The sequence below is a fragment of the Danio aesculapii genome, chromosome 6, assembly GCF_903798145.1.
Source record: "Danio aesculapii chromosome 6, fDanAes4.1, whole genome shotgun sequence".
In the NCBI taxonomy this organism is placed as follows: Eukaryota; Metazoa; Chordata; class Actinopteri; order Cypriniformes; family Danionidae; genus Danio; species Danio aesculapii.
In genome coordinates, this window is record NC_079440.1 from 42,393,425 (window position 1) to 42,412,363 (window position 18,939).

At 35.8% G+C, this 18,939-nt stretch overlaps 2 protein-coding genes across 2 annotated transcripts; both read right to left on the reverse strand.

The window, feature by feature from the left end:
- Positions 1-5,366: 5,366 nt before the first annotated feature.
- On the reverse strand, positions 5,367-8,011 carry chchd4b (coiled-coil-helix-coiled-coil-helix domain containing 4b). Its single transcript, XM_056459120.1, has 3 exons — positions 7,811-8,011; positions 6,047-6,145; positions 5,367-5,920 (listed from the first exon to the last, which is right to left on the reverse strand). Exons 1-3 carry the CDS (start codon positions 7,830-7,832, stop codon positions 5,583-5,585), a joined length of 459 nt encoding a protein of 152 aa, XP_056315095.1. The 5' UTR covers positions 7,833-8,011; the 3' UTR covers positions 5,367-5,582.
- A 1,866-nt stretch (positions 8,012-9,877) lies between these two features.
- sec61a1a (SEC61 translocon subunit alpha 1a) lies at positions 9,878-16,458 on the reverse strand. The gene is made up of 12 exons (XM_056460233.1): positions 16,310-16,458; positions 15,350-15,417; positions 15,166-15,231; positions 14,962-15,040; positions 14,157-14,288; positions 13,657-13,766; positions 13,357-13,510; positions 13,114-13,274; positions 12,649-12,846; positions 11,345-11,536; positions 11,182-11,258; positions 9,878-11,099 (listed from the first exon to the last, which is right to left on the reverse strand). Exons 1-12 carry the CDS (start codon positions 16,314-16,316, stop codon positions 10,913-10,915), a joined length of 1,431 nt encoding a protein of 476 aa, XP_056316208.1. The 5' UTR covers positions 16,317-16,458; the 3' UTR covers positions 9,878-10,912.
- Positions 16,459-18,939: the final 2,481 nt, after the last annotated feature.

Below are 18,939 nucleotides of genomic sequence, written 5' to 3' on the forward strand. Positions count from 1 at the left end.
ATATATGAATGATTTGTTAGTTTATAACTCTTGATCAATAGGTAACACTATCACCAAATGTATGCAGTGTGTTTAGTGTGAGGTGACAATGATCAATTTAATGTCAATATGTAATAAGCATTGCAGAGTTTCAGCCTCAGATGCAGTTTGGCATTGTACTATTATATATATTTGTCAGTGCAGTAAACAAACTCTCACCTAAACACAAATTCCATGAAAGATGATCTGAGTCAAATTTGGTGAAAATTGGACCAAGGGTCTCGGAGGAATTCGAAAAACAGTGTTTAGAAAAAAAAAAATGGCGAACAGTAAGTCAGTGGTGTCTGTGTTGTGTATGACCCAAGGAATAATTTGAGACCAATTTTAGTAAAGTAAGCACAGACAGTCAAATTACCAAATTTGGAAGTTTCATTATAAATGGCTAATGAATAGCTTGAACTCACTCTTTTGACCCCTTGGTGGCACTGTCACCAAATGTTTTTGGTGTAGTGAGTGTGTTAGGTGACGTGAAACAGCTAAAATTAGGACTCAGTATCTTTAAGAATTGCAGACCTCCAGCCTCAGATGTAGTTCGGCATTAAGCCAGAACATTTGTCGGTCCAGTAAACAAAAAACATTACACATAGCGATATGAATTCCATAACTTTTTGTCGTCATGGTCAAATTTGGAGAAAATCGGACCAACGGTCTAGAAGGAAATCGAAAAAAAAAAAGTTTTCAAGCTAAAGTAAAATGGCAGACAGGAAATTTGGTTGATTATGGAATATTTGATAATATTTGCTGAGTTTTCCAAGAATTTTATCAAGACCAGGCTCTAGACCAGAGGTCAGGAACCTTTTTTCAGCAAAGAGCCATTTGACACTTTTTGGCAAATGCATTTTTTTAAAGGGATATATATTAAGCATCACATGTTGAGCAAGTCCATGTATTAATAAAGGACAATTTGCAGAATTTCTTTCTTTTCACCACTCATGAATAGTGTTTGAATTTTATGCCGCAAGGTTACCATTGAAATGTAAATGGAATGCCCTTTATTGGTGTCACGATTCAAGTTAGTCCACAGCGCCGCACATGCGCATTGGTTGAAACGTCTTTTTATTCTTATTCATTTTGCTGTAAAAATATACAATAAAAAGGTAATTTTAATTGTATTTTCAAAAGGAAACTGATTTTTAGTGACAGTTTTAATTTTTTGTTTTTTGACAAATGTATTTATTTCAGAACGGTTTGAGTAATCATCTTGAATTCCATAACTTTTGCCAGCATTTTAGGAAAAATTGACAAAACCGTCTAGGACGAGTTCGAAAAAGTAGGTTTTGAAAAAACTAAACCTTACGATTTTGGAATTTGGTGTCAGTTCGTATTGTCATGAGCCAATAATTGAAAGGTAAAAAGATTTTTGATTTTGTAAAATCTGCTAAAGTTTGAATTCAATTCAATTCACCTTTATTTATATAGCGCTTTTACAATGTAGATTGTGTCAAAGCAGCTTCACATAGAAGACTAAAGTAAATTGAAACAGTGTCAGTTCAGTTTTCAGAGTTTAAGTTTAGTTCAGTTCAGTGTGGTTTAATATTCACTGCTGAGAGTCCAAACACTGAAGAGCAAATCCAACGATGCGCAGCTCTACCGGTCCCGAAACATGCAATGAGTGGCAACAGCGGCGAGGAAAAAACTTGACCAATTGGCGAAAGTGAAGAATTAAAAAACCTTAAGTGAAACCAGGCTCAGTTGGGCACGACCAGAATAAAGAGAGTAATGTACGAGATGTAAAAACCTGCGTGGAGCACATTCATGTATTATACCGTTATGTGATGCATTGAGGGTATGCTTTACTAAAAAGATAGGTCTTTAATCTAGTTTTGAACTGCGAGAGAGTGTCTAAGCCTCAGACATTATCAGGAAGGCTATTCCAGAGTTTAGGAGCCTCGACCCCCTTTACTTGACTTTGCTATTCTAGGTACTATCAGAAGCCCTGAGTTTTGAGATCTTAAAGAGCGAGTTGGATTGGAGCGAGACAGAAGATTGGTTAGATAAACAGGAGCTAGATTATTTAAAGCTTTATATATAAGAAGCAATATTTTAAAATCAATTACAAAACTTAACAGGCAGCCCGTGTAAGGAGGATAAAATTGGGGTGATGTGATCAAATTTTCTAGACCTGGTAAGAACTCTGGCAGCTGCATTTTGCAGTCAGCTGCAGCTGCTAGCTGAAGTTTGTTAACAGAGGATGTTGGGCAGCCAGCAAAGTGCATTACAGTAATTAAGTAGAAGTCATAAAAGCATGGACTAGCTTTTCTGCATCTGAGATGGATAGCATACTTTGTAACTTAGAAATATTTCTCAGATGAAAGAAAGCAGTTTTCGTGACAGGGGATATATGATTTTCAAAAGTTAAATTCCTGTCTAATATGACACCCAGATGTTTTATAGTAGAGCTAACGCTAACTTTGTATCCCTCTAATTGCAGGTTGAGTTGTGAGATCTGCTGTGTACAGGAGATAGGCCCAATAAGTAATAATTATTTAGTTTAAGAGAAGATAATTGTTGGTCATCCAGTCTTTAACATCTTTAATACACTCGGTTAGCTTAGACAGTTCAGACATCTCATCAGGTTTAGTTGAAATATATAATTGAGTATCATCTGCATAGCAGTGAAAGGTGATCCCATGTCTTCTAATAATGTCTCCCCGGGGTAGCATGTATATTGTAAACAGCAAAGGGCCTAAAACTGATCCTTGAGGCACCCCATACTTTACTGGGCTGACTTGTGAAAGCTGCCCATTAATATCCACAAACTGGTAATGGTCAGCAACCTATGACTTAAACCAGGGGTCACCAAACTTGTTCCTAGAGGGCCAGTGTCCTGCAGATTTTAGCTCCAACCCTAATCAAACATACCTGAACAAGCTAATCAAGGTCTTACTAGGTATACTTGAAACATCCAGGCAGGTGTCTTGAGGCAAGTTGGAGCTAAATCCTGCAGGGACACCGGCCCTCCAGGACCGAGATTGGTGACCCCTGACTTAAATCCATTGTAGGGCCTGTCCCTGGACACCTGTAGAATTTAAGTGATTCTTGAGAATATTGTGGTCGATGGTTTCAAATGCGGCACTAAGATCAAGTAAAACTAATATCGAGATGCACCCTTGGTCAGCAGCTAAGAGTGAATCGTTGGTTATTTTCACTAATCTTTAAAGTTTGCAAATTTGGACAAGTGGTTGCTGTTATTAATATTGAGGCTGTCCTCTATTAGTGTGCCATTTTTGTATGTTTTGCACGAACAGTTATATGGGCTGCTATTCAAATTTAGCTGTCAATGTGAATTGGAACTGGTTTGTGGATACGGGGAGTTTGCTCAATACAGCAATACAGAATAAAAGAAAAAAATAGACATGTACAAGTTTCCAAGGCTCATATATATACTGCAGCATCAAACAGTCATGAAATTGACTGATTGTCACCCTGGGGTGGTGGAGTGTCAATATGAATTTAAACTGGTTTGTGGAAACAGAGTTCTCTTTATAATTTACATATAAACATATTATATTTCAATTCTTAAAAGGTTTTTAATGTGTTTAAATAAGACAATTATTGAATTGACAATGTCAAAATATTCATTTATATAAACATTATAATATCAAAACAAAAACATATTATCTGTATCTCTCAGAATTGGGCATGAAAAGGACCAAATTATTTTCATATTGTGCTTCCTTAATTTGAATACACTGTTAATGCAGGCTGATACATGACCTTTTCTTATATTATTTCAGACTATTTGACTACAGAAGCACACAATTATATACAAATATTACATGATCAAAATGACCAATCAAAGTCATTTGTTTCTTTAACCGTTTTTTCTTAATCTGATTCACATTTCACACATGATATCGCTCAATAGTTACACCTGAATTATGAGTAAGAATAAATTAACAGAGAAAAGAAAATGTAATTCAAATAAATTATAATGGGCTTGTGAAAATACTTTAATATCGGGACTTATTCCACTATTCCACTTATTCCTGCTTAATTATGCAGACTATTACTGTCTCAGCTGTTTATTAGTACTTACAGTTAAGGACAAAGTTTATATCACTCTTGTAAAATTTTAATTCTTTTAAAAATATTTCCCAAGTGATGTTTGAAAAGTAATACTTAACAGTGAACATCTTTCCCAGTATTTCACTGATTTTTGTTTGGAAAAAAGTCTTGTTTCTTTTAGTTTGTCTAAAAAAAACTAAAACTAAAAGACAGTATTCTTTCTTTAAGGTTGTCTAAAAAAAAAAAAGATGTAGAAACTGCTACGGTCAATTTTATTAGCCTCCTTAAAGGGTACCTATTATGCCCATTTTTACAAAATGTAAAATAAGTCTCTGATGTCCCTCTCTGATGATGCATACAAAGGGAGAATGTAAATTAAAGTGTTTCTGCAGACTGTTTTTATCAAGTCTGACTATAAAAAAGATCCGATCACTTGATGGGAAATCGGGCCCAATCATGCGGTTTCATACTCGATCGGAATCAAATGCTACCTCCCTATCAGGACTCGTGTATACTACCGGTCAAAAGTTTGGGGTCAGTAGGATTTTTAAATGTTTTAAAATAAGCTTCTCCTACTCACCAAGGCTGCATTTATATAATAAAAAATACAGTACAAATTGTAAAATTGTGAAATGTTATTGCACTATTAAGCATTATTAACTATAATATAACTATTTAAATGTAGATTATAATTTAATTTAATGATTTATTCCAGTAATTTTAAAGATGAATTTTCAATTTCATTACTCCAGTCTTCAGAATCACACGATTCTTCAGAAATCACTCTGATACTAACTATTTTTGTTATTATTACTATTATTACTATTATTATTATCATTAATGGTAAAAGTAATAAAAGGAATAATGACTGGAGTAATGATTTAAACTACATACAATAAGTAATAAATAAATATTTAGCAATAACATTTGTTTACATTTAATAAATGCCACCTTGATGAACAGAATAATTTTATAACAACAAAAACATGAAAAAAACCTGACCCCAACCTTCAATATATATATATATTCTCATTATTTTTTAATCATTATCATTTTCTTGCAGATTGCAATTGGTTAAATGCCGGCAAAGCAAAACACAAAAGCAGCTTGAAGCAGAAGGTCTGCAGTCTGGAGGTGTTATAACGTTGATGACGACAACACTGCCATAGCAAACTGTGAGATATGTAAACTTGGTATTGCCTGCTGGGTATTTTAAGTTGAGGAGCTATTTTCTATATTTGATTTTTTTATATTTAGTCCAGAAGTGAAGAATTAATGTCATTTATATAAAAAAAAACATCCTGGATCTGTTACTTCACTCTTCTTTATTCTTTTTTTTATGTATTATAGAAGTATCGGATCGAGTTTCGGTATCAGTAGATACTCAAAATCAAATGACTCAGAGCCTAAGAAAACCTGATCGGGACATCCCTACCATTTTTTTTTACCAAACTCACCATATAATCCACCTATGTTTACACTGTTCTTGTCTACATCAATAGATTATAGTAAATAAATGCTTAAATGGCTGCTTTTTAACTGGCTACAGGCAGCTGTGAGGGAATCTCATCTGTCTCAGTGGGTAAAGAGTCCGACTGTCTGCTTGTTGTAAAGTCAGAGATGGATGAGGGGTGTTTTTGGTCCGGATCTGCAGTTTGTAGATCATTGTTGTCCTGAGGGAAGAGTTCGGGGTGTTGACGGAAACACTCCTGCATGGATATGAACTGCTCCAGACAGTCAGATCCCTTCACCTCTTCTTGACTGAGGTGAAAGCAGGTGAACGCAGACTTAAACTGCTCTCCACACACTCCACTCGCCATCCCACCCAAACATGGACAGTCCCAGTTTATCTCACCAGTCGGCAGGATGAGGCCTGGATAAAGAGAATGTGGTGGACAACAAATCAGAAATAATTGATTATCAACAATGAAGCATTGAATTTTGGTGATCTTATAAAATATGCAGGTTAAATAGAGTTTTCCTCTGATTATTCTCTCACCTTTTCCTTCAAGGTCCTCATTTGGATCCTCCTCTTCCAGTTTCACAGTGCTGGGAATTTCATGCTCTTCCTTAGTAACAAATATGACTTGGTCTTTCCCTTTAATGAGGTAATGATGACATTTACCAGTTGTCAAGTAAATTTAACAACTTAAAAATAAAGTTTCACTCTATTTCCTATCACTGGAATTAACAGTTTTACAAAAGCAGTATATTCCTGAAGGTTAACATTCAGATGCTCACGTTGCTGTCACTAAGATTTGCAGGTGGGTCCCACTTTATATCAGCTATTTTAATTACTATGTACTTAAGCAAAAATAATAATAATTTGCCATTATTTAAGGGATAGTTCACCCAGAAATTTAGTCTCCCATCATTTACTCATCCTTGTTCCAAACAAAACTGAGTCTTACTTATTCTGCTGAACACAAAAGAGGACACCTGTAGCCACTGACATCTGTGGTAGGAATAACTAATTGCAGAGGTGGAAAGTAATGAATTACATTTACTCACGTTACTGTACTTAAGTAGGTTTTTTGAGAATGTGTACCTTTTAAAGTGTTTAAAATCTGTAATTTCTTTTTACTTAAGTATGATTTGCCTAAAGTATTGTACATTACATTTTAAATCATATAGTAAAAAATAAATATATTAAGAAATGCAACGAAAAAGGATAAAGGAAATCGCGCCCGGAAACCACGTTACTGCAGCGGCAGAGTAAGAAAAATCTGCGGTAAACTTGTCTATTTACTGTTACTAGAGTTGGATTTATTACCGGAGTTTAGAAAGTTTATCAGCAAAATGCCTGTTAACCCCAGCAATGACAAGGTAAGCTAATGTTTATGGCTCATTATTAATTTTTGCCATGCCTGTGCCCTTATAAGAGTAATATGGAAATTTATGATACAGAAAATACTGTGGAAGTAATTGATTACAGGTTTTCAACATTATTCAAAATGTGTTCAACTGAACAACAACAACAAAAACTAAACAAGTTATTTATTTTATGGGTTGGTTATTTTTGTTAAATATAAGTACAATGATGGTGGCTCAGTGGTAAGCACTGTTGCCTCACAGCAAGAAGGTCGCTGGTTCGAGTCCCTGCAGGGTCTCGCTGTGTTGGCTTGGGTGTCCTCCGGGTACTCCGGTTTCCCTCACAGTCCAAAGACATGCGCTATAAGTGAATTCAATTGAATAAACTAAATTGGCTGTAGTGTATGTGTGTGATGTGTGTGTTTCCCAGTACTGGAAGGGCATCCGCTGTGTAAAACATATGCTATACAAGTTGGCGGTTCATTCCACTAAAGCTAAACCCCTGGTGACTAAAGGCACTAAGCCAAAGAAAAATGAATGAATGAAGAAGTACAATGCACAAACATGTACCAGATTCAGATGACTAAATTAAACGTCAATGTATGTTTAATTAATTGTGGTCAATGATAAATATCAAGAGATGTAATTCACTACATCAGTTCCTCTTGTTATTTTGACTAGTTTCCTGATTTTTGTTTAATACCAGTAATAATGCATTTCGATTTATATCAGCTTGAATGAAAGAAAGGAGAATTTAATTTAACCAAACTAATATGTGCGTCAGTGAGGTGGAGACCAAATGACAAGGTCATCGCTGTAACTCGTTTTATGACAAGGTTATATTTCACAGATCTCACGGAAATTCTGCGAGTATACAGTCAATAAGAGTCTGAGAAACTTTTATTCAGTACTAAAAAATCGAAATCATTAATATATTCTGAATTACCGTTACCTTGCCCGTTGATAGCTGTCATTTCTTTTTACAAATATTGTAATGGAAATTTATCAACGCCAGATGAATTTCACCTTCTTCGCGGATTTCTTATATCTCAATAAAAGTGCTTAGTTAACCACCAAAGATCTACCGTCTCGTCCTTCTGTCATTCATGCGGTAGGAGACGCCGCTTTCAGACCACAGACCCACGTTACAAAATCAAACATTATGACGTCATGTAGAGTAGACAAGGACCCAACGTGTTTACATCTCATATAGCCTGCGAGAAAAGAATAACCCTTTAAACGGATTTTACTGTAATTGTTTACGGAAATCACGGAGAAGGTTTCAAAGTATTAGAGCATGCTCGGCTAGACTACTCAACAGCTTCTTGCCACAGGCTGTTAGAGCCCTCAACTCCAGTCAATTTACCATGCATTCCTGAACATGCCCCATACAAGTGAGTGGATCAAATCACCTGTAGAAAACACACCTCATCTCTCTGACTCTTGCACCAGGTTGCACATTTGCACTAAAGACACTTTCCTAATCACTCCATGTCTCTAGGAAACATTGTGTATTTCAAATTGTGCTTCATACAGGTGAGTGGGCTTGACAAACCACCTGTAGAGACACTCTTCTCTCTTATGCACCTGACACTTTATCTAAACTCATCTTACAAGAGCTCAATAAGGGAAAATGTACCACAATCATGTTGCACTGCTTGCTTCAACCTTAAATAACTCCTGCACACAGTATTAAATCTTAACTATTTTGCGGGCGTCATGGTGACTAAATGGGTAGCACGATCACCTCACAGCAAGGTTGCTGGTACAAACCTCGGCTGGGTCAGTTGGCATTTCTGTGTGGAGTTTGCATGTTCTCCCTGTGTTTGTGTGGGTTTCCTCTGGGTGCTCCGGTTTACCCCACAAGTCCAAAGACATGCGCTATAGGTGAATTGGGTAGGCTAAATTGGCCGTAGCGTATGAGTGAATGACTGTGTATGGATGTTTTCCAGTCATGGGTTGCAGCTGCAAGAGCATCCGCTGCGTAAAACATATGCTGGATAAGTTGGCGGTTCATTCTGCTGTGGCAATCCCAGATAATTAAGGGACTAAGCCGAAAATAAAATGAATTTGAATGAACTATTTTGCACAATATTCACCTTTAATACCTCTTTTGCACAATATCCTGCACAACATTGTTCAGTCTTATGTAAAAGTACTTGTATTGCCTGTCTTAAGTGTATAGTTAAGCATCTAATAGCATATGTTAGTAATGCTAAAGTTTTTTTTTTTAAATAGCTGTTATCTTCTGTTGTGTTTGTATTTATGATTAATTTATGTAGCTCCGTGATCCACGACATTTCGTTCATCTATGTCCACACATGTAGCAGAATGACAATAAAGCTCAACTTGAAATCACGAATCATACCAGAACGAGACGTGTACGCTACAGCCATAGACAATAAACACCAAAGATAATATGGCATTATGATTTTGGTTACAATGGGCTGTATGCACACTGACTTTTAATTTTCAGCCAGGCAGCCTAGGGGCTTCCGGTGAACTGTCTTTCCTTTGCAAAATTGTCATGTTTAAAATCAGATTTCTTTATAAATCAAGAGATCTTCACTGCCTGATAGATATACGATATGAAGTGGGTCTGGGATCAGACAAGAAGCACTGCGTTAAATTACATTTTCCCCACCATGTCTTTAAAATATGAGTTTATTTTACCCCAGTATTTTCAATGGAATTTCTGCGCTGGTCTGGTTACAACAGTCTCTCATCTTGTTTTACGCTTGAACACCTAAATGAATGCTTAAGTATATTTAACTAAATGTATTATTACATTACAACACTAATGCTGTATAAGGAACCTTGTAACATTAAAAATAGTCACATTAAGCTTTCACCTGAAGTTTCTCATTGGCTTTAAAACTCAAGCTATGCATAGAGCCAATTAGGCAAATTTTAGACCTTTCATAGCTCTTTTACAAAGTCCGAGACGGTATCCTTTCAAATACACAAAGTTGTTTTATGGTATGCATGTTGCAGATACATCTACTCACAAATGAAACAATTCAGGATCTCCCAAAAAATGAGTTTTTATTGAGAATGATCAGTCTTTGCTGAATATATTTGTTCGGAACATTTCTTTTTACAGTCCAAAATAAAAAGAAAGAAAAAGAAGGGCTTATTTTACATGGTTGCACACAGCATTAAATGTCATATATACAGACACCCGATGATACAGTAAAAGGGCTTAATTTGGGAAAGTGACCACTTTTGTCTGCCACTGAAGCTCTCACTAAAGACCAGGTACTTTCAAACACAGAAAATCCTTGCTTTCTGTTGTGCAAGATGTTTTGTGTACAAAAAAAAACCCCCAGCGTTATGAAATACATGTCCAACAAACACAGAAAAACACACACACTATTGGTGCCAAACTGTGCATTGCTTTACTCCTATGCTGCCTTGTTTAGAATTGACAATTGCTGACTGGAAAACAAGAACCTGTGGTTTAGCTCTTATATTTGTAGCCATAACTAAACAATCACAGTTTGTATGATTAAACATGGTACGATGAGTTAGAAAGAAAAGAAACTGCCCGTCAGCTTCACATACAAGACCGATATGACTGACAAACACGAAACAGTTGTCAACATTGGCAGTGTCGAGTAAATCAGTCACCCAACATAAGCAATACTCTCTGGAAAATCCTTTTATCAACTAGGACCAGGCAGGAACTAAAGAGAAGAGTGGATGAATGGATTCGGTGATGGCTGGAAACAAATGAAGGACAGACTGATGTGAAGGGAAAATTTAATTAATCTAAATATTCCTAGTCAGAGCTCACAGAGTCCATCTTTACTGTTCCATAACTGAAGTTCAGCTTCATCACTGAATTTTAGAAACGTTTTGCCACTTCTGACATACAGGAGAACTTACTCGGCCTGAGCTAGCGGCTAAGAGCACGTTCTCCCAAGACAGCGCTCGTGACAGACCACTAATAATGCTCGAATTGCACCGAAATAAAAAATTAAATGACAACGACAATCATAAAAATAATAAAAAGGTGTCAGCAAGTATGTGTGTGATTTGTGAGTGTCCTTGTTTAGAAGAGTAACGCTCCCATGCTGCCGACTTCACTCTGTTCCTTAACAAATATCTCAAAGTACTGATAGATGATGGTAACAGCCAATAGGATTCCCGTTCCGGAGCCGATGGCGCCCAGGAAGTCCGCCATTACTGAAAGGCCTCCGATACACAGTCCACCAAACGCAGCTGCTGTGGGGATGTATCTGGATGACAGAGAAAGTGTGAGGTTAATAAAAGTTCTGATTTAAAAGCAGAGCATACAGTGCATGCGTGTGTGCTGCTCACCTGTTGAGTTCATGAACCATGGAGGTCTCTCTGTGTCCTCTCATTACCATCTGCTGTTCTTTCAGCTGCTTGGCTACCTAAAACACACACAACACATTCAGCCATTACATATCATAGAATCAAAATGTATGTGTCGATAAATTAACTATAACGGGTGACTCACATCTTTGGCAGAAGATCCAGAAACTTCAATCCAGGTCTTAGAAAAGAAGGCACAGGATCCCAGCATGAACACAATGTAGATCACTGCATGCACTGGGTCATCAAGCACAGAACCAAATGACTCTGGAGGAGACAGATAGTAACAGAGACCGCCCACAGGATAGGCGCGCGCTGGACCACCGGATGAGGTGTCCTAGGAAAAACAAAATGAAGGTTTCTTTACTTCTTCTAGTTATGTTTACTGTCTGGATCAAGCGGCTTTTCAATATGCTTTTTTTTTTTTCTTCAATAGAATTTTCAAGAAGGGCCCTGTGATTTCTGTAAACAAGAGGAAGTGGAAAATTCCATCATATAATTTACTACATAATGTGAAATATCATGGAATTAGGCAAATTTTGTACATAATGCTATAATATACTACAATAGTATGAATAATTTAACAACATTTAAGTATAGTCACAATTGTCAGTGTTTTAATAGAACAGGAACAAAACAGTGTGTTACATGTCAAACTTATTTATTAGTGTTCCTAAAAATGTACTTTTTGGTAAACTAAGTATTAGTTCATCTTAAAATGAAAATTATGTTATTAATTACTCATCCTCATATTATCCAATGCCCTCTCAGAACAAAAAAAATCGAGAAATTTTAGATGAAATCCGAGAGCTCTGGAATAGTCCATAGACAGCAAGACATTAGACAGTCTAGATTTTAAGGATCCTGGTCTAAAATGTCTTTATTTTGATATTTGGTCACTATTTTAGAGGTTAATGCAGGTCAATCTATACAAATCATGTGTCTAATCTTTCTTTTTAAGGCTACAAGCAGATAAACACCTATTTTACAAGAAACATGTTTTGTGAATTCTGAAGATGTCTATTAATGCTCTAGTCTAGAACTAACAGTTTCAGACTGATAAATGATATTTTTCTTAGCATTGTTTGGCACATTATAATTTCATGATGTTATGAACTTTTTTTTCTTATACATTTTTAATTATTAATATTTAAGATATAGATCAGAGAAAGCTATTTCTTACTATTAAAGGGCATACCCCCACCCATAAATCTTGTTTTGAGGTCCTTCATCCCCCCCAAAGCCCCCCCTGAAATTCGCACCCTGGTCTTAAGGGTTTATAAGGATACAAGGTTGAATAATTAATAACAGTATTTAATTTTTAGTTGAACTAATCCTTTAATAAAAGGTTGTTAAATCATTTAGTTTAGAATACTTGGGGGAAAAAAATTCACATCCTGACCAAAAAAAAAAAAATTGGTACTAGTATTAAACAGATGTCACACTTACAGACCAAGTCCCCAGAAGGTTGACCAGGAAGTTGCCACTGAATCGTGTGGAGAGCATCTGAGAGATGACGTAAAGATTAGAAACCAGAGCAGACTGCAGGATGATCGGAATGTTGGAGGTGTAGAACAGCTTGATGGGATATGTGTTGTATTGGCCACGGTAACGTGCAGACTTGATGGGTAAGTCAACTCTGAAGCCCTGAAAATAAAATAAAAAACGTAAGGAGTTTCAATTACAATTGTTAAGTACTTTTCATGATTGTGCTTATATTCAATATTTCCAACCTATATACAAAACACATAATGATCAGATAAAATAAATACCAAAAATCAACAAAGTACAGTTTTAAAAATTGGTTTCTGAAGGTGTTCAGCCGAAAAAAAAAAAAAAAATTCAGCTGCATTATTAAATAAGTCAGGAAAATTAGCACTCTAATATAAAAATGTAAAATCGAATATAACTGACCTGGAAGTATATGACCACAGCAAAGACAAAGACTGTAGCGATGAGGTTCATGAGGTTGGGCAGGTTCTGTCTGTAGAAAGCCTCTCTCAGAGCTCTGACTTTATCAGTGCGAGTGGCCAACAGGTGAAACAGAGCAATAATGGCTCCCTCAAACTCAGTACCTGAATGCACACACACACACAACATTTAGCTAACTTGCCACTTATGACACCACAGCAGATATGCTGCGTCCTGAACACACACCTCTCCCTGTGTTGACTGTGGTTGGGCTGAATGCTTTCCATACAATCGTCTCACAGATGTTGGTGGCGATGAAGAGAGAGATACCAGAGCCCAAACCATAACCTTTCTGCAGCAACTCATCCAGCAGCAACACGATCAGACCAGCCACAAACAACTACAGGAGAAAGAACAATGTTAAATCACATCCCACGCACTCTCTTTAATTAAATAAAACATGGATATAACAACATACAAATCCCTGAGCTTAAAAGCCACTTCATACAGGTAATAAATGCACACATTGTGTCTATGCTCTCTCACCTGAATGATGATCAGCAGACAGATGCCAGCACCCATCTCTGAAGGGTCTCCATACATTCCAGTCATGACGTACACAATAGCCTGGCCAATGGTGATGATCATACCAAACACTGGAAAACAATTAAGCAATTAATTATAATAACTAATCTAGAACTCAGCCGTGCTAAAGGGATCGTTCACTAAAAAATTTAAAATTCTCACCCTCAAGTTGTTTCTTACCTTTGAGTTTATGTTTTCTGCTAAACACGTAAGAAAATAATTAGAAGAATGCTGAAAATCTGTAACCATTGACTTGTATAGTAGGAAAAACAAAAAAATTCTAAGTCAATAGTTGCCGGTTTCCAACATCTTTTTAAATAACTTATTTTGTGCTCAACAGAAGAAAGAAACTCAAATACATTTGTGACAGGTGAATGGTGAGTAAATAATTACACAAGTTTCAGTTTTGGATGAACTATCCCTTACTACAGGCATGCAAAAGAGTAACTTGAAACCCTTACATTTTTGGGCTCCATTAAAGAGCGCTCTGTCTTTCGGTGTGTCTCCAACCTCAATGATTTTAGCTCCAGCCAGCAGCTGCATGATCAGACCAGAGGTCACAATGGGAGAGATACCCAACTCCATCAAAGTACCTGAAAAACAGTCATTATTACATTTTGCAATCCACGTTAACTTATAGTATCATAATGGCACAAAAACATGAATTCAGTTCACAAAGAGTGTAGAGTGTAAATGCTTAAAGTAACACTATAGGTAAAAACTTTGCACTCTGTAATGATGTCACAAAAACTTGTCATCCTGGGTTTTTAGTTGGCTTTTTTCTAAAATTATATGAATTTTGTCAGTTTTAATTAAACACACCTTGCTAAATAGGAGTAAATGTTTCTTTGGAAAAAAAAAAAAAAAAAAAAAAAAAAAAGAATCTTAAAATCATTTAACGTTTTGGGGTGATGACCATTACGTGCTTGATTAAACTAATGTAATCAATAAAAACATAGATTGAGGTAAAGTTTTACATCCAGACATTTGTTCATCTCTTGGTGTCTATACTGTTTACCGCGCTACTTTGGATATAGAGTTTGAAATCGAAGTATGACTTCAAAACAACATTAACACCATTTAATCTAATTAACTGTGAACACTTGTTCTTTGATAGTCACTGACTTCTAATATAATTTAGAATTTGCAAATAATTCATTTCTGAAAATATGTTATTAAGGAGAATGTGCGAATATAAAGCCAACTTTACCTCAATAAAACATAGCACCTCATCAATTGTGAAATACACTGAGTGTAGAGTCTTACCTCTGTTGGAGGCTAAGATAACTCTCATCCAGTAGAATGGATCTGCAGAGTCTGAAGACATGATCCCAAACAGTGGGATCTAAGACAGAGAGAAACGGTACATTCATTAGCTCTCAACTAAAATCTTGACTTTACACTGAAGTAACCGAAGCACAAAGGCATAGGTGTAGTGTTTTTATTTATACGCTGAAAAACACAGCTTACCTGACAGCAAACAAGAAAGATGAACAATGTGATGGCAGTCCATAGCACCTTTTCTCTGAACTGGATCTGAAACAAACACAAGTATTAAAGTTAAAAATGTTGTTTCCTACATACTTTACTAATAATTATAATATCAATAATAATAATAAAAAAAAAACAAGACACGCTGTGTAAAATGTTTTACCTTTCGTTCTGGTTTCTGGATCTCAGGCAATACCGCACAAAACGGTTTTATTACCTCCAAGAACTTAACTGGAAATAAAAAAAACATGAGAAAGGTTACACATCTTATTTGATGCCAGAAAATTAAACTACTCACAATTTCACTAAATGCAACACAACACGTACTGAACCATATTCCAGCAATTCACCAACATGAGGTTGAAAATGTATACCGAGATCAAACAACAACTGATAAACAGTCTCGCTTTCCCAAAATCCTTGTCGAGCTACTAAAGGACAACAACTGTTCAATCTAAAGCGGCGTCATCATTAAACAGATGGGTAAAAAATGTCATATTTCCGACATTTCATACAATACAAGACCCTCTTATATTACATCAGACCTAACAACTTATCAAATCCTCTGTTTTTGTTTAGTATGTTTTCATGTTAAACACATAACGTTAAGTGCAATCAATTAACCTGAAGCCTGTTTTGCGAGCCTCTGTAATCTTTGACAACTTCCCTCCGTCTTGCAGTCCGATAGAACAACAAACAAGCCTATTTCACAGGATTGTGCCTTATTTCAAATAACTGAAGGCCTGGTTTACGGTTTGCAGAACTTAAAGATCAAATAGACGGGTTAAAAAAGTAGCTAACAAGCTAACGCTAGCTGCTCGAAGCCATTCAACCATTAGCCACCAGAAAAGCAATGTACACGTAACTCACACACAAATAACTGATGAATCAAACAAATTAACCACAGAAAAACGTACACGCAATCCACTTGACTGCTCTGAACACATATAACGTTAAATAATATCAATCTCAAACCCCTCTCACAGGTTTGGGTTTTAATCAAAGAAAGCTTTCTGGCTAGCATGCTAATGGTGCTAACAGAACTCGAGTGGGCATTGACGGCAGATTTACATTGAATAACTCCACCAAACACAGGATAAACGCTCGAAAACTCTGCACTCACTCGCCATGATGACGGTCCCCTGAAATCACGGTCTCTGTCTGAAGTCCCAGTGAGCTGTAAACGGATAATTCGCGCTGCCGGTGCGCTCCGCCGCCCGGGTGAGAGAGAAAGAGAGAAGCGAGAAGAGCGAAGGGATGAAAGCGCTTTAGAGACACGTCAACACTACACCGACTCTACTACACGTCAGATGAACGGCGAGTCGCGGTTGATCTTCTGTTTCACGCTCTTCAATTCGATCGTGTGGTCGGCACAAGTAGTTTTACACATATTTTTCTAACTGTAAAAAAAAGAATATATATAATAAATTAAATGGTTTCATTTAATTTTCTGAACGATTAAATTCTCAGAAGAAGACAATAATATGATTGGAATATCAGTTGTTATTAATTTTTGTAGACCTAACACAAACAGAAACGATGATTTACTAATTTGTTAACAATTTGTTGTTCTTTTTCTAAATCAACAAATTGCTCCCATTCCTTAATTCTTATTTTTAAATGCTAAATTCGTTAAATAGTAAATCATGGCTATATGGTTAACTTATTTTATTTAGCCTTATTTTTAAACGCTCCATAATTTTAAGTAAACTGTGCGTATAGACAACAGCACACCTATTACCTAGTACCTATTAGTTTACATCGATTTCACAGTTATACGTTTCATAAAAATATAGGAAGTGGGAACGCTAAACAAAAAAAGAATCACCACGTACTTCCGGTTAAAAGGGCTTGCGCTCAGAGTAAACCGATGGCTATTTGTCACGTTTTAATTATTTGTGTTAGATATATTAGTTTCCTCTTCAATAATTATATTATCAAATTCTACTCCTAAACTATTGATTGTAAAGAAGCTGTAAGAGGATTCAATAATGTCATCAAGACTTGTTCTCATTTTTTTATGCAGGAATTTGTAGATTTATAGCCTACATGTATTTATTTATTTGCGTATTTATTGATTCGTTTTATTTATGCATGAATGTGTAGATTTATACATGCATTTATTTATTTTGCGTATTTATTTATTTATTTATTTATTGTTTTATTTATGCAGGAATCTGTGGATTTACATTTATTTATTTGCATATTTATCTATGTATTGTTTTATTTATGCAGGGATTCCTGTTTTTATTTATTCTTTTATTTGCTTATTTAATTATTTATTGTTTTATTTATGCAGGAATTTGTGTATTTATTTATTTGCATATTTATTTATTTATTGTTTTATTTATGCAGGAATTTGTAGATTTATTTATTTGCGTATTTATTTATTGTTTTTGCAGGTTTTATCCTCCAAGCAAATGTACCTATGGAGGACAAAACCTGCAAAAACAATACATAAATATTTTTTCCAAAATACAAGAGTAAATAATTTTCAGAGCCTGTCTTGTTTGCATAGGCAAATTAAAAATAAACATCAGCCATCAGTCGTTTTTTTAATGATGATTGTAATTAAATAAATTGAAATTAAGTTAAATTTCATTCACTTACACGAGCAGCTTTCACTTGTGACCAGTTGATGTCGTGAAACCATTGAATAAAATTTCAATTGATTACCTTTTCCCTATTGCAGTTTACATCTTCAGCCAACAGAGGGCTCTGTGTACTCAGCAAAATAGAGTCTAGTTCATTTTCTCATTCATGTGGACGTACAGCATGATATTGCAAGAGTGATGCATTGCTAGGTCATGATTTCACTTAGAAACTATTTCAATGGCATTTTTATTTTGATGGAATTGTTGACTTTATAAACCTAAATAATTGGTTAAGTTTTCACCTATTAAATTTAAAGAACATCAAATCATTTAGCAGACCAAAATCATCAAAGCAGTTTATGTTAACTCATGCTAAATCTATAGTTAGCCATAGTTTAAAGTCAATTTGTACACACACACACACTTGTATAAATTATAGCTCGACATAAAATGAGAATTCACTGTGGTGCATTTTCTACCCCCACATTTTAATTTTCCCTCCGTTTATATCATTTTTACATTTCATTTCTGACCCCCGTTGTGGATATGATTGGTTTTTTTGATAAACAGACTGCATTTGTGAATAAATAGTGATTTACTGTAGAATTAGTAATAGATTTACAGGCGACAGACAATCTGACTCTCACACAGACGCACACCATTTGGTCTATTTTTGGAAAGAGCCATGAGGATTTCATTCAGCACCGTTTCTGACTGCAGTTTACACACACACACACACACACACACACACACACACACACACACACACACACACACACACACACACGCAAACACGCACACGCACACGCACACACACACACACACACACACACACACGCACACACACACACACACACACACACACACACTTCTGAACAGTGGGCAGTTTTGTCCATCATGGTTACATAACTAAATGTGCCCTTAGGAGGCAACACCACAATGTCATTTCGGTATCTCTTTATCCTCTGTCTCCTCTTTTTCACACAGTCCGACCATATCACATTTTAGATTCTGATACTGATTAATAGACCTGCCAAACAATGTCAGGCTTTATTAGATTAGTCCTTCTGCCTTAAAATAAAAAAGGTCTTTGATAGATCCTTTTATATGCTTTCATATCGTAGCCTGAACTTCTGTCTTTTACGTCTGTTTATGTCTT

Excerpts from the sequence above, each read along its gene's own strand:
- chchd4b (XM_056459120.1), bottom strand. The coding sequence starts at position 7,832 with ATGACAGCTATCAACGGGCAAG. Across the intron at positions 6,146-7,810 it reads GACAGCTATCAACGGGCAAG|GGAAAGACCAAGTCATATTT; the intron begins GTAACGGTAATT and ends ACCTCATTAAAG. Across the intron at positions 5,921-6,046 it reads TGAGGACCTTGAAGGAAAAG|GCCTCATCCTGCCGACTGGT; the intron begins GTGAGAGAATAA and ends CTCTTTATCCAG.
- sec61a1a (XM_056460233.1), bottom strand. Across the intron at positions 15,232-15,349 it reads TCCAGAAACCAGAACGAAAG|ATCCAGTTCAGAGAAAAGGT; the intron begins GTAAAACATTTT and ends TGTTTGTTTCAG. Across the intron at positions 11,100-11,181 it reads ATGGTTCATGAACTCAACAG|ATACATCCCCACAGCAGCTG; the intron begins GTGAGCAGCACA and ends TCTGTCATCCAG.